Source organism: Oxyura jamaicensis, chromosome 5, assembly GCF_011077185.1.
Source record: "Oxyura jamaicensis isolate SHBP4307 breed ruddy duck chromosome 5, BPBGC_Ojam_1.0, whole genome shotgun sequence".
Classification (NCBI taxonomy): domain Eukaryota; kingdom Metazoa; phylum Chordata; class Aves; order Anseriformes; family Anatidae; genus Oxyura; species Oxyura jamaicensis.
Window position 1 is genome coordinate 62,868,234 of NC_048897.1, and position 25,578 is coordinate 62,893,811.

The 25,578-nt window shown below is 37.1% G+C and overlaps 1 protein-coding gene across 2 annotated transcripts in view; it reads right to left on the reverse strand.

Annotated features, from left to right (window-relative positions):
- Window positions 1-25,578, reverse strand: part of GALNT18 (polypeptide N-acetylgalactosaminyltransferase 18) — a 230,451-nt gene that overhangs the window by 100,815 nt on the left and 104,058 nt on the right. For both annotated transcript variants that reach the window (XM_035327671.1, XM_035327670.1), the window contains 2 exons: window positions 19,378-19,570; window positions 9,570-9,736 (listed from right to left, as the gene is read on the reverse strand). In XM_035327671.1, coding sequence (XP_035183562.1) covers window positions 9,570-9,736; window positions 19,378-19,570 — 360 coding nt within the window. The remainder of the gene's footprint in view (window positions 1-9,569; window positions 9,737-19,377; window positions 19,571-25,578) is intronic.

Below are 25,578 nucleotides of genomic sequence, written 5' to 3' on the forward strand. Positions count from 1 at the left end.
AGAGTATTCCAGGCTGCTGTACAACCATCTATGAGAAAAACACAAAGTACTTCACATGCTAAACAATGTATTTTCAAGGATAAAAACTTCCTATCTTTCCTGACATCAAATCCTTTCCAGAGCTCCTAATGGAACATACGATAATTTAGTTATTCATATTTCATATGTGAAGTTAAGAGAAGTCAGTGAAAAGTTGCACAAAGTGCAGGAATGATTCAGAGTCAAGTGAATATCAGGCATCCTTTAAAGCAGTGCTATACCACTGTATAACAACTCTTCTTTTTTGGCATGTAGGATAAAACTAAAACCATAAATTCTCTTTTTTCATCTGACACCCTTTTCTCCCTGTGATCTATGTGATCATGCTACTGGAATGTCATTTAAGTTCACATGTGATGATACTTTTTCACCAAGCCATTAAAGTTTCCTGCAACTTCACTATTTTCTGCTGTTCTTCTCTTCTGGAAGACATAATTGCTGACACAAATGGACAGAGCAGATGAAAATTTCAAAATTCAACCACTACTTATTTCAGATAACACTAGCAATGTGATATCTGTGTTCAATGTGTTAGTAAAAATAAAAATAAAAAAATGGGGTTCCCAGGAGAAGGGAATTCTGGACAAGATGTTATTTCTCAGTTAAAAAATCTCACTTGCTTTTACATAGCCTATCTTTTTCTTGGCTATGCTACAGTTAAATAATTCACTTCTGATATGATGGCATGTTCCATCACTTCTGCCTGCTGCCTCTTTGTCTCTCTCAATCCCTCCAGTATGCTAGAGAAGCTAGCAAATTACAATTATAAATTCCTAACTACTCTGCTCAACTTCTGGCGAGAAAGCTTTCCTCAAATCCCTTTTCTGATGTTGGAATAATGCTCTAAGTTAAGTTGCCAGATTTGTTTCTAGTTGAATAGGAAGCTTCACTGTCCAGCAGTTCTCCATGTCTCCCATCTGAGATGGCAATTTGATGGCCTCAGCAAGAATCCATCTTGGGTACAAAAGCATTCCATAAGCTAGCAGGGCACATTCTCTTTCACTTCTTGTCCTTACATACAGTGCTGAGCAGCACAGAATTGTATTAATGCTATCTGTGCACTATGTTCTGTATATACATTTGGGCTAGTCTCAGCACAGAAGTTCCTGTGTATGAGATATAAACCATACACACAGTCACGCAACGTCAGTGCCACCACATTCCTTACACTTTTCTATTCATGCATGTGGGAAATGGGTAAATAGAAGACATTCCTCTGAAAATTGTGAGATGACAGACCACAAAATCAGAACCAGTGCTACAGTCTCACTTCCATTTTCAAAAGCAAACATCAAAGGCACAGAAGAAGTTTCAAGGGCACAACTATCACTAAAAATTAATGCTGGACAATTTATATAAGATGCAGGCTACAGGGAAATGCTTTAAGCTCGCTCATACCATAATTAATTGTAAAACTACAAGGCAGGGACACATAGGTATTTATTTGACATGGGGATGGAAGTAAATTTTTCACATGCTGATGGAAATTTTATTAAAAAAATCTGGATGCCAGCATAAATACATTGCACTTGTTTACAGTAATAAAAAAAAATAGAAAACTTGTTTATGTCTGGCAAAGGAGCTGTCAACTTGTTTTCCATTTTAGAAGACCTCAATTTTTCTACTTTCTGCACATGACCAAGTATTGAGAGTAGGGGCAATAGGTCAGCAGGAATAAACATTCCACAGCACATAAAGATGATAGAACTGTGTTTAGCTATAGAAATACCTTTAAGTTTCCTAAAACTTTACTATGATTGGCTATATGGTATCTCTTACATCTTAATAAAGCACTACAAAAAATGAGGTGTAAACAGCACTAATTTTATTTTTCAAATTATTTCTACTGTAGGCAAATCTGTCGCTATTTCTACTGCTTGAAAAGGCTGCCTCAAATAGAAGGTGGCATCTTTAAAAACAAACAAACAAACAAACAAAAAAACATCAAACAACAATTAGACGAGCATTGAGCCAAAGGACTGCATCTTTTAGGAACAAAGGAAAAATGAAGCAGCTGACAGTCAGCTATTTTGAGAGAACTGATAGCAGTTCCTAATTCCATCAAGATTTTACCTGCTGACAAATGGAAGCAACAATACAAAATACAAGTTCTCCTGCATGCAAGGAGACTACCAAACACTTTATGGGAAAAGATGTCAGAAGGAAATAATCTGTGATCAAACCAGAGTCATCTTACTGACATTAACATATATTAGCACTTCTCTCACAAGTTCTACATGATGATTTGTCACTTTTACCAAATTTATAAATACACCTGCAAGTTAAATTCAGTGAGGCCTGTTTGAGAATGTTAACAATAGAAATTGTCCAAGCATTCACAAAGGCTATATAATCCCATTAAGATGAAAGAGTTCTTGAAAAAGGACAAAATGGGAGAAAAAATAAAAGTTTTTCCAATCACACACTCTCTGAGAGATCTCTAGTAATTCGTTCTAAGCCTAAAATCACAGTGATGATACTGAGAAGAGGACCATGGCAGCACTTACACTCTGTCATTCTCACAGCCAGGATGCCATCATTCTACAGCACTTATCTCCCATGCACATGGGGTGATTTCCTCATTCCTATTAGCAGATCTCAAAACTAGCTTGTTCTTACTGAATTGGACTTCAGCCTTTAACATTGTGGGCCACATATTGTTTCTCAATCACACCTGGCATAGTTCATATTTCCTTTAAGTTGGCCCAAATTATTCTTTCAAACGATTACAGAGTACCAATGTGCACCTATTTATCACATAGAAACTTCATCTGATTTGTCCTTGAGATTTGATATGATCAGTAAACTGACAGCACATATGATTGCACTCACACTAAGGATTGTGTCATTAGAGGATAGCAAAACAAACACGGGATGAAAAACAAGAAAATACTCACTGTGCACTATTTTACTTAATATATATGGGGTACACAGCATATGTGGGGAGAAAAAAATAAGAGAGAAGATACAAGAAACCTGTAAAACTGCAGCTGAAATTACCCACAGATTTTGTTTCCCAAGTCCAGTTTTTCAGCATTTCCGGCATATAGTGGTTCGATGCTGTACTTAACTATCAGCTATTAGAATTAAATATGGTATGCAGATACTGCTGAGATGACACTTAAATTACTCCTTCCCACACTGAAATCAGATACATCATTATTCCAATCGTAAAGCTAAGTTTCATGGCAATGGACTTGTCTTACTAGAAGAAAAAAAAAAAAAAAAAAAGAATTATTATCTGGTGACAAGGTTTGGAGTTATATAAAATAACTTTTTCTCTATTCTGCTGCCTACATTAAACTGCAAGGATGGAAAATGCTGGTTTTAGAAGTGGCTGCTCTGTCCTCTTGAACTTGCTATACTGAACCTGACATATAGAAAAACATATTTATTAGACTGCAAGTGCATTAGAACTGAATGAGTTAAATTACTTTGGGGATGGAATAAAAAATAAGATGACCACATATTAATTTTCATCAACTGCTGCCCAGGGAAGATTCAGTTCATTGTATTATATCAAAAACTCTGAAGTCAGGAGAATGCAATAAAAGCTCTGCTGCCCGCTGCTGACCCTTGATGTGGACAGAGTTTACACTGTCAGCTTGCAAACACATTTAGACATTGCTTATCCAACCATATAAACAGACTGAACTATATTATATTGAAGATGATTAAAATAACTGTTCTTTTGAAAGGCCTCTTCCACAGAGGCAAGTGGTGCAACAGACACAAGATGCACCAGAAGAGCCACACTTAGCTGCAGCAGTCATGCAGCCCCCCCCCTCACGTTCACAGCAGAGAGCTTTCCTAACCTCAAGAAAATGAAGGCTAAGAACCTTCCACATCAGTAATAAAGAATGGGGAAGTTCCCCTTCTAAAATAAAGAAAACTGCATTCTGGTTATCAAACAGCATTCATACAACTGTAATTACAGCGCTATAAGTCAGTCATACCTCCAGCAAGGGATGCCACCACCCCCTTCCCATGTGTGACTGATTAACATTCGAGTCTGCTGCCGTATGGAGTTCAGAGATAAGAGAACATAATAAGATAAGGTGAACAAAAATGTTCACAAACTCCACCATCAAAATCAGAACAACATTGCTCATTCTCCTAACTTCTGCTGACTGCTGACAGATGGCCAGTGGACTATGTTTTGCTTCTGGTTGTTTTCTTCTTACGTATTTTCAGATACATTCACAGCAGCTGGCACACAAGCTAGACACACCTCACTGCAGTCCTAGCATCAGCATAGTACATGTAACCATAAATATATACTCAAAGAATTGTCATAATTCATTTATTCAAGCCTTAGTGCTTAATGTTATTACGTAAGTAAAATGTATAGTTTGTAAAAGCAACAAAATCTATTCTAATACCTAAAAAGGAGACCAACTTCTTGGTCTAAACATAAAATGCATACTTTCTAGCATCTGTTTCCTTACTATCATTAAACAGCCCTCTTTCAGGCCAACACAACTGAAAGTTTGCTCAGATAAAGACTGTGAAATAAGAATTTAAGATTTATGACCTTTAACTAATGGGAGGGAACTAATCTATGCTGATAAAGCAAAACCTTCACAAGGCATAATCCATGGCCCAAAAGTGAATACAGTTCTGAGGAAATTTTGGCTTTCTCCTTGTTTTTAATCATCTCTGAATTTTGCGGGCATTGAGATATCCAGAAGCCAAATAGGACAAGCAAACCCAGAAGTTTTCCCTAGGAGATCGTCATTAATAGTATTTGTTTGTTTGTTTGTTTTTTAATCAACATTCCTGCCTAGTTGTCTGGTCTGCAGATATGCCATCTTCAGATTATGCCACAGTAGGAAATCTAGCAAGCATCAGAACCATACTTTTCATGTTTATTCATCACTGCTTTTGTAAAGAGAATTATTCAGACAATTTCCTATCCCCCTCTTTAAAATAAGTGAAGAAGAAATATGTTTCTAATTAAAAGCTTGGCTCTGGATGCTTTTTGAAAAGCTTCTTTTTTTTCAGTGTTTTGAGGACAGCGTTGCAAATCTCTCAAATGTGGTACACTGCATAAGACCCATTTTCTACCACTGCTAATTCTCTTTGACACTGCAAGTCATAAAATTACCATCCTGTGATATCCAGCACTATTGCTGCAATTCAATAGCTGTGTTCAATAAAATATCAGGACAAAGAATGATAAATTGTTAAACTGAACATGTTAGAGTATTTCATTCATAAGCAATGATTTCAAGAAAAAGAAACTTTATGAAATCTGAGTTTCTACTGCAACATTAACTATTAACTTTAATATAGAAAAATGTTATGGAGAATGATAATTATTGCTGTAATATAAATATTTTGTAACACACGCTCCGGACACATCAATGAATACAGCCTCACCACAAAGCTGAACAGATCATGATTCACAATGATTTTTTTTAGAAAGTTTTCAAAACAGCTTAAGATACCTTTAAGAGGTGCTTGAAAATGTAGAGGGGCTCAAAGGCTGCAAGAAAGACTTAAAAGCCAATCCAGGACTCCACTGGCACAGAAGGTCAACACCGTGTCCCAATAGCACAGGATACAACAAGTCAGAGAGTGAATGAAATGCTATTCCAGTAGTCTGCAGGTCAGGCAATGCTTTTTCTAAGTACGTTTCTGACTAACTGTCAGCAGTCTGGGGCAGGGGCACTTATAGGTGTTTTAAAACTTTTTCTTTGCTTGTTGTCCCTTTCCTCAATTGCACAGAGCCAGCTGTCTCTGCTTCTTCTGAAGGCTAAAATGAACAAATGATTTTATTGTCAAGTTATTAACTAATGAGCACATTATCTCTGAAAGGCAAACAACATTCCTGAGGAGAATGGGAAAGATTCTGATCTGACACAGAGCATCTAAACTACAGTAAAACAGTTGAAATCAGTGCAGTTAATCAATTTCACACCAATGTGACTGAGATCTGAACAAGATTCAAATGAACAATATTGGTATTTTTTGTGTGTTTGTTTTAATAAATCTTTTGTTGTCATTATACAAGCAATCATTGAAATGCATTTTTTAACCTTCTATCAACTTAAATTTTAGTAGTAATGTACTTGGCAGCATCTGTGGACCATTTCAATGCTATGCTTATCACATTCTCACAGGAAAAGATGATACGGCAAAATACATGCAGTAAGTAATGCAAACTACTTTATTAAAATAAAGGATCAAAAATTTTGGACCTATTCAATCTATTTTCTACTTTTAAATGGCACACACCGGCATTTCACAGTTACCTAACTTGAAACATTTACGTAAAAAAAAAAAAAAAAAAAGGAAGCTTCACGAAGATTAATTGAGGTCTCCTGAAACATAATTGAGAATTTGAAAAACTACACCAAGGTTTAGAAAAAGTCATAGATACTTTGCTTGACATACCCTAAAGTGCATGAAATGAAATACTATAGCATACATTGCTCAAGACAAATGTACAGACTTTGGCCATACTCTTGAATATATGGTTTCTGAAATCAGCCTTCCAGAATTTTAAAAAGCAAGCAATCAACTCCTCATTTCTGAAACTCGTCGATTTACTGAAATTGAGGAATAATTCAGGTTCTCATTACTAGATTCAGAATTTGGACTGGAACAAGAATTTAGACCACTTAACCAGTATACCACTTCCCCTCAAGATGCAGGAAATTCTGGTGTCCTCTTCTAGTGCCAACTGCTTTTGTATCTGCTTTTGTTTCAAACCATTGCTCTATGTGAATCCAACCAAATAGTGCAAGAGACTCAAAAGAAAAAAGCTGTTCATGTGTTCTAGCTGTTCTAGTCACTACCCATACTGTGATGCTTCTTGACTGTGAAATCCATGGCTGTGGCATCACTGAAAAAATCTTACATCAAGTTATTAAAGTGGGATCCTTGGTGAAAATCTCAGAGCAAACATACTGCTTATAATGAGGTTTCTGACAGGTCTCTGTGAGAAACCTGGAACCAGATGCAAGCACAAACCCAGCTTTTGCTCACTAAGGTAACATTACATGGAAACCGAGTAACGCACTGATCTTCCAAGCAGCAGCATTCACAAGCTGTAGAGCACTAACAAAAACTCAGAATGACACTAAATATAAAGGATTCGTTTCAATGATGCTAGAAGGGAGAAAAAAAATACAATATTGTAAAAGCAAAAGTAAATTGTAAAATAAATATTTCAGGATTCAAACTAATAATAGAAAAGCATTGTAAATCATATTTACAATTGCTCCCTTTCCTACCAAACATCCACCTTCTTCAAATGGATGCCTATTACCAGGTCTTCAGCATACACTATGGGATAAAGAGAAATGTAGGAATCTAGTTTACTACTGCAGGGAAGAGACACCACAGAAAGGTTTAGAGGAGCAGCAGAAAATCCTGAAGAATTTTTCCAGGGGACTATGTACGGTGTGATTCTGTACAGAATGACATACCACATCAAGCCAAGGCAGCCAAACCAACGGTTACCTTCCTCTCAGTTACTGTCTTGCTGTTTGGGGTCAGGATTTGAGGCACTGGAGTGCAGGAAAGGTAAGCCTGAATAAAGGGCACAACCAACCATAAAAATAACATACTGTACAGTACCTATCCTAGTGCTAACATAAGACATGGCTGAACAGGTCTTCCTGAGAGATTAAGTGGTTCCTGTGGTTTCTTATCTGTTTCAGGTAAGAAATAATATAAACGATAATTTTGACAAGCCCACAGAGCAGAGTGCAAGAATTATATTTGTTAGGTCACTATAATGACAGGCCCTCAGAAACACTGATGTTTCTCACATTGCACTGCAATGTGCCCACTGGAATAAATACCTGTCAATTCTAGAAAATGAGACTCAAACTCTAGAAACCTCTTTTTTCAGACAAATTATTTTTCTTCTTCTGTGACCATCTTGTGGCCAGTCCTTCTGTGCAAGAGGCCTCAGACACTGCAGCACAAATATCCAATCAAAATCATTGAGCTCCTGGCACTGCATTAGCTAGAGCTGTTTGAAAGATTGCAGGAATTAATTTTTACAAACATTCCAGAATCCAAGTCCACATATCAATATTGTATTTCAAACTTTTTTTCATATCAAACTCCTGTACTGCATGAGGGAGAAGGGGGAAAGTGAAGGCCAGCAAGAGTACATCATTAAAACCAAGTCAAATGACTGAACTACAGACTGAAGGTAAATAAAAGTCTATCTCAGCTCACAAGATGTTTCTGAATCACGTATATGTGTGCATGTGCACACATTTGTTTCATGTGTTGTTTTTGTTTTGTTTTGTTTTCCCTTGCTTGTAGTTTTCAATTCCATGCTATTTTTTCTTTTACTTCATCGCACTGCTACATCATAAATTATGCAATAAGCTAAGACTCATAAATCCTGCATGGCAATTTACCCACACTGTTCCCTGAGTAGGTGTTTCAAGAAAACCTTGGTCAGCCTTAGGTAACTCTAAACATAGCATTATTCACTGGGACTGAAATTAGATTTAATACAAACTTAAATCAAGTTATTGGGTTTTGTGTGCACTTAAAGAATCAGGATTTTGCATTTTCCTTCATTGAGAATCACCAGAAGAAGAGATGATGAAAGGTATAGCCTGGGGAGGGGGTTATTTAATTGCTTACCAATAAGTTTATCTTCTGTACAAATCTGATACATATCTACAATCAGCAGCAAGCCTCAGGATCTCACTACAGGGATCACATAGCTGTAACAATGGCAAGGATGGGAGTAGCCCTTTGTTCAGCATTTTCTTTCAATGGGATAAAATTCAGATTCTCCTTACATTTAAGGAGTTCAGCATTAACCCTCCAGCAGAGAGAAATTTTAAAATGCAGCATCCTGTGTTTATTAAAACATCATTGGTAAAGTTGCCTTGTATATAATGCCCAGTATGGCCTCATTGACAATAAACTAGGCAAGCATTGAGCAAAACCTTGGCAATCAGAAATGAGCAGTCCTTCAGATCATGGAGAGAAAAATCTTAATACATACAGTAGAAAAGCAGCAAGGTAAACATTGCCGATGAATACCTAAGAACAGAAGAAAGGAGAAGAGAAAAGAGAGAGAGAGAAAAGGTACTGGCAATCTAAAGGAGATGTCTATGAAGCACAAGAAGGTGTTTTGTACAAAAGAGAAAGAGAGTAAGCACATGAAATCTGACAACAACTGAAACAGGAAGAGCACAGAAAGCATATGATCTTGAATGCATACCAAAGTACTAAGAAGCATAAAACATCTTAGGTCTGTAATCTATTGTTATACCCCAAATTCTGCTTAACAGCCACCTTAAACAAATAGAAATGGCATTTTATCTTTGTACATTCTCTTCTTTAACCCACCAACTTGTGTATATTTGAAGACAAAACCCAGCAAGACTGTGGTATGAGAAAGGGAGAAAATATGCTGAAAACATCTTAAATGCTAATGGGATGAATAGGAGCCAGAATTCAAGGATTCTCATGTATGATCCATCCCCTGTAGAAGGAAAATAAATTATATATATATATAAAAAAAAAGACCAAAAATGTCTTACCATTATTACTGTTATCATCAACTAAAATAATCTCTTTGAGCAGGTGAGCAGGAGTCCGGTCAATGGCAGAATGAATAGAGCGCAGAATCACCGAGAGAGCTTCGTTAACAAATATGAATACAATGCTGACCTCTGGAAGTCTGTCAGGAAATGTTAGGTTTCTGCACCTGAAGAAAAAAGTAAAAAAAAAAAACAAAGATGTAAACTGTTGGAAATCACAATGTCAACACAAACTATTTCAGAGAAATCTATCCCCAGCCAAAAGAATGACTTTTGTAAACATTGATCAGAAGGTCCCCATAAACTCTTCAGGGCACTTACAGGCAAGAACCAAATGAGTTACTATCTATAAAAAGGAATCCTTGGAAATAACTTCCTGAAACTCCCTGTGCAACCAAGGCTGAAAATGAGGTCACTTTTCAACCCAAGGTCCAAAACACTGAAAAATTAGTTTGCAAACCAAATGCAAGCTCTTATTTAACTGCAGTTCCCAACTGCAGTTTGTCATGATATTTTTTTCTTGGACAGCATAGACAGGAATAAACTGAGTTTGCCCCTTTGAAAAGCATATTATTAATAGCTAAATTAATTACTTTTGCTACAGAAGCTAGCAGCTATTTCAGTCAAGAACAGGGGATTCCTTCTCAACTCAACAACAACAAAAACAGTAAAAGATCCAGCTCCAAACAATATCTTGCTAAAAAAGCTAAGACAGACAGCATAGACAAATGAAATGCACAAGGATGCAAACTCAGTCAAGGATTTTAAACAGAATGAAGACTGCTCTAGTAACCTGGTAGATTTTCCTGTGTTTATTTATTCTTTTAATAAATATGTAATTTGGCCACAGAATTTGTAAGTCATGCTACAATATGACTCCTTAAGTGAATTTGATGTTCAAATAGAAGAGAAAGTGTAGCATTTACACTCCATTACATGTTCGTAACACTTGCAGATTTCTGTCTGGTGAATGCAATTTAAATTTCATTCAAGTTTTGACAATTAGGATTCAAACGGGGAGCACTATGAACTAGTCAGCAGGCTCAAACATACTAAAACAATTTTTGGTATTAGCTTATAGAGAATCGACAAAGCCTGCTATTTCAGTGATTCCGTTGCAGCCCAAACGCATAGATACATAATGGTACAGCAAACAAAGCTACAACCAATCTTTTAGCTGTATAGCTTAGGCATCTGTTATCCTCAGCAATACTGATGTACAAGGAGATAAAAAAAGAAACTCTAGCAAAAATGGTAAAATATGTCATCTATCAGATAAAGAGCAATGCAGTGATTTGGGAAAATAAATAATAAATAAATAAATAACAATGAAGACACACTGAAGTTCAAAGACATTACTTCCTTAAAAGCTGATTTTTTTGCCCTTCGCCAATTAAGCCGTTATTGAAATATATATCAAATGTACTTTTGAGAGAAAATAGTGATAAACTACATTAAAAAAAAATGTTCCAGATGACAAAACCAACCCCCAAAACACTGGTACACTACCATAAATCCATGCATAAACTGAATTGTAACAGAATTTCTGCTTGTGACATATCTTCCATCTGTTTAAATGAAATGGTTTGTGTTATTTTTCCTACCTGCATTCATTTTCATTTCTTTTTTTCAAGTTAGATCACACTGGATAGGATTTTCTGTTGTCTGGCACCTTGTGCTAAACAAAAACAGTGCTTGTGATATGAACGCTGTTTGACTCCTTTTTGCCCCTGTATATGCTAAGAGATACCTGCATATGATACCACAGAACAGAATTAGGCTCCTGTCATGTCCAATTTTTTTTAGTGCTTTACAAATGGATTCTTTTTCAATGATTCTTTTTCTTTTTTCCATTCAGATTCATTTATCATCTTTATTTACAGCTTAAATTCTATGTGTGTAGAGTTTTTCAAGAATTGCATTTTCCTGTCTATGTTGTTTTTTATATAGAAAGTGACAATAAAAATTACCTACTTCTTTTTTATTATTATTATTATTATTTAAACAAAATGGAATGAAACACCCATCTTGGTTCACACACAGAATGCAGAGAATTTGTACTGTTTCACAAGAGCATCTATCGTCTTCTTTGTGCTAGGTTTTATGAGGAATAAAATTCCATACATCTAGGAATGAAAAAGAACTAGCTATAAGGAAGGGGTGAGTGTGTAGCTATATAGAACATATGCTGAATGGCTAAAAAGGGAGGGCACTGTATGGCTCAAATTCTGAGATCCATTAAGCCCTAAGAACTGAAGGGTTGCGCAGCAACCAGCAATGTCCAGGTTTTAATGACATCTCTGCCTCTGCCTTGTTCTGGGGCCTTGGGCAAGCCCCTACCTTGCCTGGGTCTCAGGCACTCCACTTTGCAAAGCGAGGCTCCTGCTTAAAAAAAAAAAAAAAAAAAAAAAAAAAGAAAAGCACAAATTCATGAAATATTGAGCATAGTTCAGTGTTAGGATTATTATTTTTTTTTTTTTTAATATAAATTCTACATATAATTTAGAATTACAGTAATGAGTATCACCACAATGTAGCTAAAAATTTCCTCTTGCAACCAACTCTGCTAAATTACATTGGGCTAATAACACTAAAGAAACAGTTGTCATGGTTACCGGAAATTTAGAGAAACTCCTGGTGTTCTATTTCAAGCACAACTCAGGCAACTGGAGGACAGCATACATTACGAATCTTCTTTGAAATATTTGTCCATATTCATCTAGAATATATACATTGTGATGCAGCAACTTGGCCAGTCATGTTAAAATTAGTTTAGCAGAACTATGCAGTAAGAACAATGTGCACAAATGATTTCATGTGTTAATAACTTATCTATCAGAACTTCTACAAATATGTACAATATAAAAAATAATGGATTTTCTGCAATTTTCTATAACCTTTCACCTAATAGTTACATCAGTATCACAGCCAACAACAGCAACAGAACATATTTTGTGTCTTAATCACTACATTATGTCATATGTTGCACTTTTTCTAAAAAAAATATGATACAATGAAACATATTATACAATTATACAATATATACATTTTTTCTTTTCTCCTGCTCTTTGAAGATTACTGTCTATTACTATGGAACTGAAGCCAGAAAGACGGTAAGTTATTTCTAATGCAAATCTAGATAACTTTATATGTGGCCAAAGTCTATTACTGGAGAAAAAAAGAAGGCATACAATTGTGTGAGGAATTTACATAGAGTTTCCATATAAGTATAATCAAATATGGCCAACATTTTTTAGGGATTGGTGTCAGGAGAGAAAAAAAAAAATCTTCTTGATCTGCAAAGCGTCTTACAGCATAGATTTAATTGTAACAAATTGTGTCCCCAGTACTTTTAATAAAAGACATTATTGTATAATTTGATTGATGTGAAAGTTATTTTTTTTTTCCTAGGTACTTAAAATCAATACTTTTCTCTGAATAAAGTAATTAGAACAGTAAAGCTGGGAGTTGATTATCTCAATAAAATTCACTTTTATATGAACATGAGGAGAATTCTATGTAGCTATTTGGACAAAAATGGTTAGTCTCTTACAGTATTAGCCAGAGATTACTCTGAGCATGTGTAAATGTATGCCAAGCGAAGAACATTCACGCTATGACACATGAGAGAGGGAGAGACAGTACACACATGGATTACAGCATCACATCTTCTTTCAGTTACAGGAGACAAGGGGGAAGATCAGAAACAAAGGTACAGCATTATTAACTCAGGTTATTATAACAACTTGGAGACTGCAGCCAGTTTGATCTCATTGCTAGTGAAATTAAATACTTCTAGAGAATGCATTTAGGCAAATACATTCAGACAGGCCAAACGGAAGCACAAATCAGAATCACAGAGGGTGGCCACTCAGCACATACCACTGCTATGCCTCACAGTTTGGAGACAAGAAAACAGAAGAACCAATGGTAGAGAGCTGAGTAAAAGAGAGTAGGGAATGAGCCAGATATTTGACAATAATACAAATAGTTTGGAATTCTCGGGCTTCTGTCAATAATAATCTAATAGGTGACCAGACTTTTGTGCTCTTTTAAAGAGATCCTTTGAAACATCAAATACCACATGCAGAATTTATACTGTCTTTTATGAGTAGGAAAAAAACTTGGTGTAAAACAAACATGGAACCATATACATCACTAATATAAATCCAACAAAATAGAACTATTTAATGGATATTCAGACAAAGCAAAAGTTTATGGAATGCAAATCCTTAGGAGCTAGCTTTTGAGAAGCAGAGCTAACGTGCAAATGTCTAACTTGAAACTCACAATTTGGGATCATATTTTTTATGTATCACTTTTAATAAAGGAAAACCTACAGGTTTATAAAACTGTGATGCTGTCTTGCACACTATACCCAGGACTGCATATACAACATAACACTGGTGGTAATACTGGCTTTGGACAGACATACACACATAAACAACTTTTGTCCTAAAACATATCAATCTCCTCAAGAAGTGGATGCTTAAATTTTCTACCTTGCATTTGTACTTGCATTCGGTGGATATCCCACCTGTTCTGCTTTTGCTCTTCAAGGCTTGTCTCTTGCTGAACTGAGCCTCAAAGTAACACAGTTTGGGATTGGTGAACTGCTGAAAACAAGGAGCACTTACAAAATGACCCAAGCTTTTCTCTGCACAGGAAACGGCATCTCCTCTGCACTTTTCGAGATGCCAGAGAGCACTGACTCAGCTGGAAAAAGGGCGAGCCTCTGCAAGTCAAATGCTATACCATACAATTTAATCTGCAAGGAGGAAAACCAAACTGAGCTTTAAATGCTTCTTTTCTCCCTCCAGCCTTCCTGCCTTCACTTCTTCGTATGAATACTGTTTTTACCAATGCAAAAGAAGTTTGGCTGACTGCAGTTAGCACTGATTGAAAAAGACGCCTTATGCCCATCAGCCAGCTCCTTCATATCACACGTGCTCTCCAGGAACAGAATTCTGCAACATAATTCCTCTGCTGGGGTCCTGTTACACACCTTTTTTCCCCACTATCCCTCACTCTCTCATCACATAACCAAAGCACAATGTTATCTCTCTTTCACACATGTGCTTCAGCAGACTGTATTAGGGAACAAAAAATTTACAAGCCATCAGAGTAGAATCTTAAGTGCATCCACTCAAAAAGAGATTTGGTACACAGCTTTGGGATTCCTAAACAACCTAGCTTTTAATAATGCCTTTCTGTGTGAGCTTGTTCAACATTTCACTCACGACAAGCTTTGTGGGTGCTGCCTGCCCTACTTAAAGCAACGAGCACAACAGAATTTTAACTAACACAAGCATTATCCTACTCCTGCACTCAGTAAGACCAACACCGCCTTCCTCAATGCTTCCAAGATCATTAGAGTAAGTAGTTATTTGTTACACTGTGATGGAGACACATTATGGACTAACAGGTGGTAAGGGGACTAAGGGTGGTAAACAGTAGAGCACCCAGTTGCAGCACGAGGACATAAATGGACGCCTTGTAAGAGACAGCATAACCAATATTCCACAATACAGCACGTACCATCTGCTAAGCATTGCAAAAACTGAGACTACATCGCTATGTGATGATTACTTTAGGAAGCTAGGATATTTAGGGGAGTTATTTATAATAATATGTACTATAACAGGTTTGGGAGTCATTACTTGTTCTGGGGACACCACTGGAATAGTGTAGAGAAAACACCAGCAGCATCCAGGTGCCTGTGCGTAGGCATGTATTTTTTGGGAGGTTAGAAGAGGAAAGCAGGCAATTTAGTGACATTAATAGTCCATGTAAAAACATAAAATATATAGAATATTCCAGAATACTCGTCTTATCCTAATAAAATGATCAATTGGGAGTTTTCAGAAAAATCAAAGTCCTTCTTCACACACTGCACCATCAAACTGAGAAAGCAAACACACAATGGAAGACAAAGTAGAAACAGGTTGAAGAAGGGAGCAGTCATCAAGGGATATTAAGAAAAAATATTCAGTGGAGACACTGAATGTTTGACCTATCTGTCTTAGGGCTTTACTGATAACTCAAATGGCAGGTAGCATTTATGAATTGCTCTTTTCTTCTCAAAATTATGTGCATGTGTTCCTGCAAAGTCTCTTGGTACTGAGGAATACAGTAGCCCCTTTTACATTATACTGGTATGACTCACTTTTGACCTTTTTTGCCAACAGTGCTCTGAGAATTCACATCAAAATACCTCAGCAGAGGAGCTCAGCATCTCTTTGTAAGGTCCTGCAGTGAGAGATGCCACTTCTCATAACCCCATATTATAGCATAGAGGAGTTTCTAGGGTCAGTGCTGTCAACTTTTAATGGAGTGAGAAAAACAGGACAATTAGAGATTTCTGAGCTACAACACACATGAAGGAGAGGGCAAGTATTTAACCTTGCCCAGCCCTCCATTGCAGGTGGCATGCAGAGATGGGAGACCAAATTTAGTAATTAGGGCAGTGCATTCCACCCAGGTGGTTGTTCCCTGTCTTCTCAGGAGAAAAAAATGTCTGTCAGATGCAAACGTCCAGCAGAAAAAAGAACATAGCAGTATTTTCTTGGCATTGTTCATTCCCAGCATCCACAATCACACAATTCTGGACTGCCTTGTTAAAATGAGCATAACACTGACGATAAAGTTGAACTAGGTTATGGTGCTCACTTCATAAGATCTTAATAGTGGATAAGAAGCTGCAATAATGTGGACAGACATAACACCCAGATATTCTGGGACCTGAGGAATACAGTGCAAATGCTCAGTCCCATATATTTTTATAGCTGGCACAGCAAACTGCAGAGACCTTTGGTGCTCAAGACAACCCTTGTTTTACTACCCTCTCCTCCTTCCCAATCCAAACCTTTCTTTAATACAGCTTATCTGATTTCTCTGCTACTGCTTGCCTTTTCCTCAATGTTCAATCCTTACTCATCTTCTTGACTGCAAGCATCCAGGATTTAAAACATACACAGCTGAGAAAAGTCACTAAAATAGCTGCCTTCTCAGCTTCAGCTGGTGGAAGCTTGCTCTCCTGTGTGCAGCTTACGCAGATGTTGGCCACCTATACAGTTGCTACTACTACTGCAGTTGCCCTTCCAGCTGATCTTGGAAATAAACACAAGCATCCTCAGATGAAGGAAAAACACGTCACTGAAGGCTGAGGCAGTGAAGATTGTCACATGAGGAATAGTGTCCTCATGCTTTTCTATTCTCGAACTCCTGTTCAAGCACAGACCCTGCAGGAAGCGAGGAGTAGGCTACATGAGCTTTTAAGCTTGGATTTGCAGCCTGTAAGAAGCAGAGCACTTCAACATCCTAAGGTTTGTGTAGATTCCTCAGGAATATAACCTTCTAGTTCAACCCTAATTAGCAGAGGTACAGTAATTTGGGGACTTAAGGAATATTCTTCTGTTCTTAGCCTGCCAGCTTACTGTCAACACAAACCCTTGGCAGATCATTTTATTCTCCCAGTATCAACTGGGGCTGATTAGATGTGAATTACACTAGACTTGTTATATTTCTGTTCTCTTACCATCATCCTATACCTCATGTGGTATTCTGTTAATACAAGTGATAGACCACAACCAAGCCTGGACATATCTGTATGAACTCCATTTCCTTCAACTATCTCCCTGCAAGCCGTTGCTGGGATCCCTATGCCACATTGCCTCTTTCAAAAGCACCATTAAATCCAGGCTAACGAACTTCGTTAGTTCTAGGCTAACTCCTCCCTGAGCAATTGTGGTACTGCTGCAATACTTATGTTTTCTTGCTTTTCCAGACAGCAAGTTGATTAAGTCATCCTCTACACCGCTTGCTTTGTGCTCTCTTCAGAGCAAGCTATTCTTGGCTCTCATGCTATGCTTCTTGAGCCTAGTGTCTGCTCATGGAAAATTTAAATATATTTATATAGCCTCCAGAAGTGACTAATACAATTGTCTCTGAAAATAGGTGCTACAAATGCTAAAAATGGATGATTACAGCAGAAAACATACCCTTAGAGGGTAAGATTTTTCTTGCAATAGCCATGTGCATGTTCTCAAACAAAAGAGAATTTGCATATGACAATTGGGAATTCTTTTTTTCGGAAGTGTGACTTTTGGAATACCATGTAGCAGTGTACTCCACAGGGTGCTGTATGTGCAGCAAGCAGTGTACATACTACCTGACAATATGCTTCATTTCCCTCAATATTAGAATTTATCATTTTATGCTTTTAGCATCAGATTACCCACTCACGCCTGAACCATAATAAAGGGTGGGGGAAAAAAAAGTATTCATGAGCTATCATTACCAAGCCATTATTTTGTGTGCATGACTCTATAAACATATTGTAAAGTCTAACATGTTTTTTGCAGATAGTTAACTAAGAATCAAAATTTTCACTGAAATTAGGATCATGATTCATTTCAAACTGGAGTTTCTTCTAAAATCCCAACCCTAATTTATTTCTTTCAGCTACACTAACATTCCTTTACCATGTCTTTTTAATTTTTTATACCCTATAAAAAATATAGGCTGATATCATTCAGGAGAATCATTTCAAGAGATATAAGAACAGACATACTTCTGTCACTGTCTTGTTGGTCACAGAAGATTTATTTTTCCTCTAAATTAGTTTACAATTTAAAAAAAAAAAAAAAAAAAAAAGAGATTGTCCATACAGACAGTGATAAAATAATTTAATCAAAATATAATTTCTTGGACCTTGAATTCCTTAAGGTTCTTATATTTCAGCAAATCTACAACATACATATTTCTAAAATGTGGTATTTTGTAATATAAATTATAGATATACTTAAAATTGCTAAACTGTAGTCTGGAATGGCATTCCTATCTTTCCATTAATATCCAACAACTCAATATACAGTAAAATGTACTGTTTATTGCACTAGTTATTAAAACATTTGGTTAAAAGTAGTAAATAAGATCACAGCTAGATTGTGCTTGGGATTGGCAAGGAGCTAAAATACCTTTCACATATTAGTTACTGGTTCAATTCAGTGAGTGCCCATCACGTTTATTTAATGATTTTTTTTTTAATTGAGCTGCAAAAAAAGCATTTTTCCTTCCACCCACATCCCCATCCCCAGGGATGCTATGCTAGGTTTTTTCAAATGAAAAGGCTGAAAAACAGTTGAATGTTAACTGTCTCTGTAATAGTCCTACCACACCAGGACTCAAATACCTTAAAGGGACAGCTGTTCATTCCCCTGGTCCAATCCATGTCAACAAAGCATCATGGAATAACAATGGACATGTTCACCCTGCTTGGCATACACACTTTGGGGCAGAGAAGAGCTCAGTGAAAGCTGGAGACTCCTTGGGCATTCAGCTGGTACACACTGCTTGACTAAACTGCATATTGCACCATCAGAGCTCACCAATCTCACCTGCTTTCTGATCTTTATGATACAGTCCGGGGCTCTCTAAAAGAGAATTTCTTATGTTTTTCCTATTCTAGTCAGATCTTAAGATAAAACTGAAATTTAACATAAGAAATGTTACTCTTTTAGCAACAGAACACTATTGTGAATTATAGGTGACATTAAGATTCCAAAAGAACTTGGGGAACTTAGAGCGTACTTAGTGTGATTTTAATAGGACTTGATATGGGTATTTCAGCATTTCAGGGGACATTTCAAACTTCCAACCTTCTTATATTTCATATAAATGACTCATTATGGCCATCCTATGTAACTTACCTTCTATGCAATCACACAACATAAGACTATCAGATGAAGAAGAGTTAACAGACTTGAACTCAGTGATCCACAATGCTGGGGTTAACTACAGCACTTACCCATTAGGTCTAAGGTCAGGCAGGGCCCTGTCCAGTGGCAGGCGATCACTCAGGTAAGCATTGTAGCCGTAATACTGAAATTGTTTAAGTGCAATACGTCTGTTTTCAGGACTGAGATCCTGGCCCCAGTGAGCAAAGAGAGATGAGTCAGTAAATGCCTCAGCAGGATTTTCTTCCAGTTTTGGTGGAGCTTCTACAAAAGACAATGACAAAACCAAACAGTTTTAGACTTTCATTCCAACAGGCTCTATGCACATTACTTTAAAAGGTATAACTTTTGGGAGAACACCACACAGAACAGCAAATACTGCCAGCTTATTGAAGCCTGTAAGTCTTCATGTACCATGCCCTCACAAATCTCTAGGGGCAGTATAACTGTTAGTAGTTGAGGCTCAAAATTTAATTCAAAATACAGCTAAGTTAAAAACAATTATTTTTCATCACAGTAAGACTGAAGGGTGGGACTGACAACTCTAAATGACTTAAAATAAAAATATCTAAATAAATCCGAAAGAATTCTTATCAGACAATAAGAATGTGTCTTTTTTGTTTATTTGTTTTTGTTTGGTTGGTTTTACATGCAAAGGTGAATTATTTAACTTCAGCCTGAATTATCATGCTAGGAAAAGGGTAAAATTTTGAAGGGAAATACAAAGAAAGAGAGAGTCTATGCAGGATACACAACATTGCTGCTGAAATCTGTTATTAGGTAAGTTCTTTGTCAGCACAGAGAAAAAAATTGCTACACTTGGCATCCATGTTTAAATAGCAAACCAGTTTCAGTCATGTTGTATTTTTATATATTATTTTTTATTTTTATTGTCCGGTTTACCAATTCAGTCTATACGAATTTTTGGTCTGTACTTAGATGTGTGCAATGATGGTACTGGAATCTTTATTCAGCAATAGTTACGTAATTATAAAAATGCTTTATATTCCACAAGGCTACATCGCTGGCTACTATACCAGAAGAGAAGATGGGAAGTGATATGCCCAGATCTTAACTTATGAGTTCTGTACAATGAAATCACAGCATTCCTTCTCAGTATATATAATTGCCCAAGAGGTCTAATTCAAGGTGACTTATAACAACACCATCTCATCCAGACAGACAGCCCACCATTTTTTATTCAGGCGACCATACAATCAAACCAAAAGAACTATGTGTCTCTGTAAACAGTTTATAATATACAGTACACTATTAAAGAAATATCAAAGGCCTTACTTGACCCTGATTTGTCATTGTAAATAATGTCTCACAAAGAAAAAATGTCTTCCTTTTCTGGATGTCTGAATTATGAACAGTCTCCATATCCACTAACCAACTAAATAAAAACTCTTATTTCTCATGCTGTATTCACAAATCATAACTCACTAATACTAGTCACACAGAGACTTAGGACAATAAAAGCAAATCTTCAGATAACTGTCAAATGTGTCCAAGAGGCAGAAACTTCACTGACACCATGTCCAGAGCCAGTATTATATCATTCTTGGCACTCACAGTCACCTACAGACCTGACCAGTTGGCTTAAATCTAGCTACATAAACATTTAAAGAGAACAGTTTATGTAGTAACAGTATACACCACTAGAATCGTGGCTCCTGAAGTATGTTTTGATCTCTTACTAAATAGAACCCAAAATACAAAATCATAAATTGAGATTAAGTTAGTTGTTTGATTCATTCAAGATATTTTCCTTTTTGCCCAAACAGTACTGGCAGGAAACTAATGACACCTGTTTTCCTGCATTAGATTCCAATCTCTGTAAATATAGAATGTTTCTTTACTTGTCAAAGTACTGTTGTACAACCTGAATCCCGGAATCAGCTCCATTTCTTCAAAGATGAAATACATGCTCAGTCAAACAGGGAAATTACTCTGTCAGGCCACATAAATGTTACAGAGTAGAGACTGTGGTTTAAATCAAAGTCTGCAATGCAAATTAAGAAAACTCAATAAATTCAGATCATTTATAGAAGATCCTAACTTGAGAAATACCAAATAGCTTTTAAATACCAGTCCAGAAATCATAGCACTGGGAAAGCCACAGACACCTCTGTTGACTACTAAGTGACTTCCACAAAACCAACTTGAATTTACACAAATAATGTCACAAACTATCTTCACATCTTAAGAGATGCTTAGATCAGGTGCAGCCAGTAGAAATTACGGTTGCTCAGCGCTTTTCAAGAGCATACGCATACATGCTAGTCAAAAAAACTATGCAAGTATTTAGCTTGTCTGTTAAACACATACAGAATCACAGAATCACAGAATAGTCTAGGTTGGAAGAGACCTCCAAGATCACCGAGTCCAACCTCCTACCTAACGCTAACAAATCTTCCACTAAACCATATCCCTAAGCTCTACATCTAAACATCTTTTAAAGACCTCTAGGGATGGTGACATACCTAAGTTTTCTACTGAAACAGAGACTTTACAGCAAACAGGATTCAAGGTATGGTCACATTTACAGATTTACAGTCACATGAGCACTACTAGACATGAATTCTATAGAATGAGCTTTTCCAAAAGGTAGGAAGGATGAACAACCTGCGTTTGGGGGACATGGAGACTGGTATGGTGAAATAACATTGATTTTAATAAGAAACAGTTAAAGAAACAAGCAAAACAAAAACAAACAAAAATAAAAAGACAAACAGAAAAACAGGACACATCCAGAGGATAAAGGTTCTGCATGAGAAGCCCACAAACCTGTGCTGCCACTTAACAGGTGGAAAGCTTTAAGCTTCACATGCAATCTTCCCTTTTCCCTGGACTTTCTATGCTGATTAGCCTGAGTCCCTGACTCCTGCTAACAAAATGTTACTCCCACAAATAACCTTGGTGTTTATTTTTCATCTATTAAAAGATTAATGTACAGGAGTGACACTTTTTTCTGATGTCCATAAAGAATTAACATATTTGAGGCAGAAAAAAAGCCTCGACATTACTGTGAGGGTGGTTCTTCACAAGCAGGGAACAACAGGAGCAGCCACTTGCTGCCAGGCTGCCCATGCAGAGGTCCAAAACCAATCCTCACCTCCTCCCAGGTAATGGTTGGACCAGATGATCTTCATGGTCTTTTCCAACCTTAGTGATTCTATGATTCTAAAGGAAAAGTGCCATTCATCTGGATTTCCCCAAGTCAAGCACAATTTTTCTGAAGTCTTTAACATCTATATTTATAATTATACCTATGGCAGACAACTGACTGATGTAGGATACACACACATACCAACTGCACAGCTATGGCCCAAAAGAGGTCCAAATAAAACTGAGACTCACTGTAAGCGCAATGCATGGCATATGCATTTGTAACTGCAGATAAGGGGAGATCCAATGATAATTTTCCATGGATGGATGGCCATCCCGGCAACAATTGTCTTCACAGAACTGTACTCACACATCTGCTTGATTTTATCTAATAATTTTGTGGCTGAGAGTATCTCGTAACTCTTGCTGCTTTCTGATCGAAAAAGCATTCAGTAAAATCCAGGTTGTATCTGCAAGACTAAGATTTTCAAGTGATGGATATCTGTGAATGTAGTTTACAAGGTCTAAAAAAACCTTGCTAAACATAGCCACTTTTTGTATACTAAGTAAACATTATTTCAATATATTGTACTACAGGAAAAAAGCATTACCAAGAACCTTCAATTAGAATTTCAAACAATAGAATTAAGCATGCATCTCTGATGAAAAAGCCTTTCTTTCCTTTATTTGGCTGAAAACCCTTGGGGAAGTGCCTTTATGCAGTCAGTCTCTCACAAGAAATAAAAACAATTATTATAAGACAATGAGCTGCCTTTCGACTACTCCACTAGCATATTTTACATCGTAGGCTGTGAAAACAGAAAGTGACCGCAGTCTCACAGCCAGTTCTTACCACTTGTTTCTACCATTACAGAATGATGATGGGAAGCTAAGGCTCAAACGTAAGCCAGTAAGTAGTACTGCCTGAAGCAATACTAAGGTAGGCACATTTATCTGCTCAGTTATTACTAAGAAGGAAAGATCAGTTCCATTTTTCCTGTGGGAAGAAAGCTTATCATCCACAGCATATTGCTGTAAATGTTAACACTGGGTCTTTCTTTGCTACATTGACTTTCCACACCATGCAAAGAAGAGCAGTATACACTGACATAAGGCCAGTACTAACTCGTGGCAGGCTGACACTTTGCCCCTAAATCGACTGATTTAATGAATTACACAGATGTCAGCTAGCTGTATACCTGAGCTGTGGATGCCTCCTTCCTGAAGCTTCTCCTTCTCAAAGCTGGTCATGGGATCAGTAGGGGTTTGGTCACACACTGTTTAACAAGTCCAAAAAACTCATAGCTTGTTTTCCGTAAGTATCTGTGTGTCTTTAGCTCATACTTTACGGATCATATTTACTAGTTACGCCATTAATCTTAATACAAAATGTATTGCTTCATTTGACCTGACTGATGGAAGTATCCAATATGAGTACTCATTGTCCTCTTTCTATCAGTCATTGCATCATATGTCAGAGACACGGAATCAGAAGATACTGATGAAATGTGACATGAAACCAATTCTCTCCTAGTAACAAAATGCACTTTTATTAGCAACTGAAGAAAGCATGAACTTGCATTAACTCTTAACACCATAACCCTTGTAATGAAACACATACCCACACCCTAAAGCCTTTGCTAGCATATTGGGTACAAACAGCAAGGTTTTTTGGTGGGGGGCTGTAGGAGGTGGAGGAGGTGAGGTGCTGCCCTGTGTCAGGCACACGTGGCTCACCATCAGCCCCACCACTGACCAGAGTTATGCCGTTCAGTGAATTGGCAGAACCTCTGTGAAAACCTATTTAAGAAAAGGCAGAAAGCAAGGATGGGGGAACAAGGGTACAAGGGAACAACAAAGAGAACAATGGTGGAAACAAGGGAATGAGAAAAGACCAAGATCAGAGCAGTAGGAGGTGCTCCACAGAGGAGCAGGTACACCCCCAGAGGGCCTGAAGCCCACAATAAGCTCATGCCAGAATAATCTCATGCCAGAGCATAGCAAACACATAAGAAGGAAAGAGCAGTGGAAAAGAAGGGTGCGAAACAAGTTGCAGCTGAGAGAAACTGCTATGCACTGATCCTGACCTTTGCCATCTGTTGCCTCACTGAAGGGACTGAATGAGTTTGACAGCAGTAACAAGGGGACTGGAGAGGAGTCTGAAGTGATGATGAGTCTGGGAAAAGGAGGAGAAAAGTTGTCTTCCCTCAAGTGTTTAAATGTTTGTGGTCTTTGTTTCCCAATACCCAGGTAAGTAATTAAATGTTTATGTTAATTGGCAGTAAAATAATGCTTTCTTCAGACAGTGTGCAATGAACAAGCAGAAATGCTTATCCATTACTATTACCAAGGAATTGTGCGCAAGCAATTGTTAGAAGCAACAAGAAAAGACAAGACAGACCTTAGCTACGCATTTAACTTACTGATCTCAATTACTATAGTGTACTACTGTATCCCTTTCCCTCCTCTCCATTCCTTCATTACCTACTTATAACCTATGTTTACTTTGTTATTTTTCCCTCAATAAACATTTTTCTCTGGCAGTTTTCATAAGACAACTAATACAACTGGTACTCAGAGAACAAGATAACAATAAATCTGATCAGATGGCAAGGAATTCAGGAAATGCTTTTCTTCACTATCACCAAGCATATTTATGGCATCATTTGATAACAGCTAATCAGGGCAAAGGAATCACACTGCCCATCACAAAAATGCAATTATTTCCACGGTGGTACAGGACAATCACTTAACTTACAATTCTTAAGTCATCAAAGAAAAGAAATGAAGACTATTTTATCCAGCTGTGACAGTAGTGTTTTTTAAGCACCTTGGCAAAATATAATTATATAATTACTATTTGCATAATGTAATTATTTAATTACCATGGGGGGGTTTCCTCCCAACAAATGCATATCTTAGCCTCAGAACTACAAATGCCATCTCTAACAGCACTGATACATCCATTATGCAATGGTTCACAGCAATGACTTTCCCCGAAAGACTGCCTTCAGTTTTATTACCAGTATAATTTTATGTTGATGCAACGTATTTCCTGTATATCTGACATGCAAACGCTGATCATGCCCATTTATGCTTCCTTATCAAGATTTACGAAAGATCATCAGAACTTCAGTTTCTGCTTCAAATTTCTGATGGCC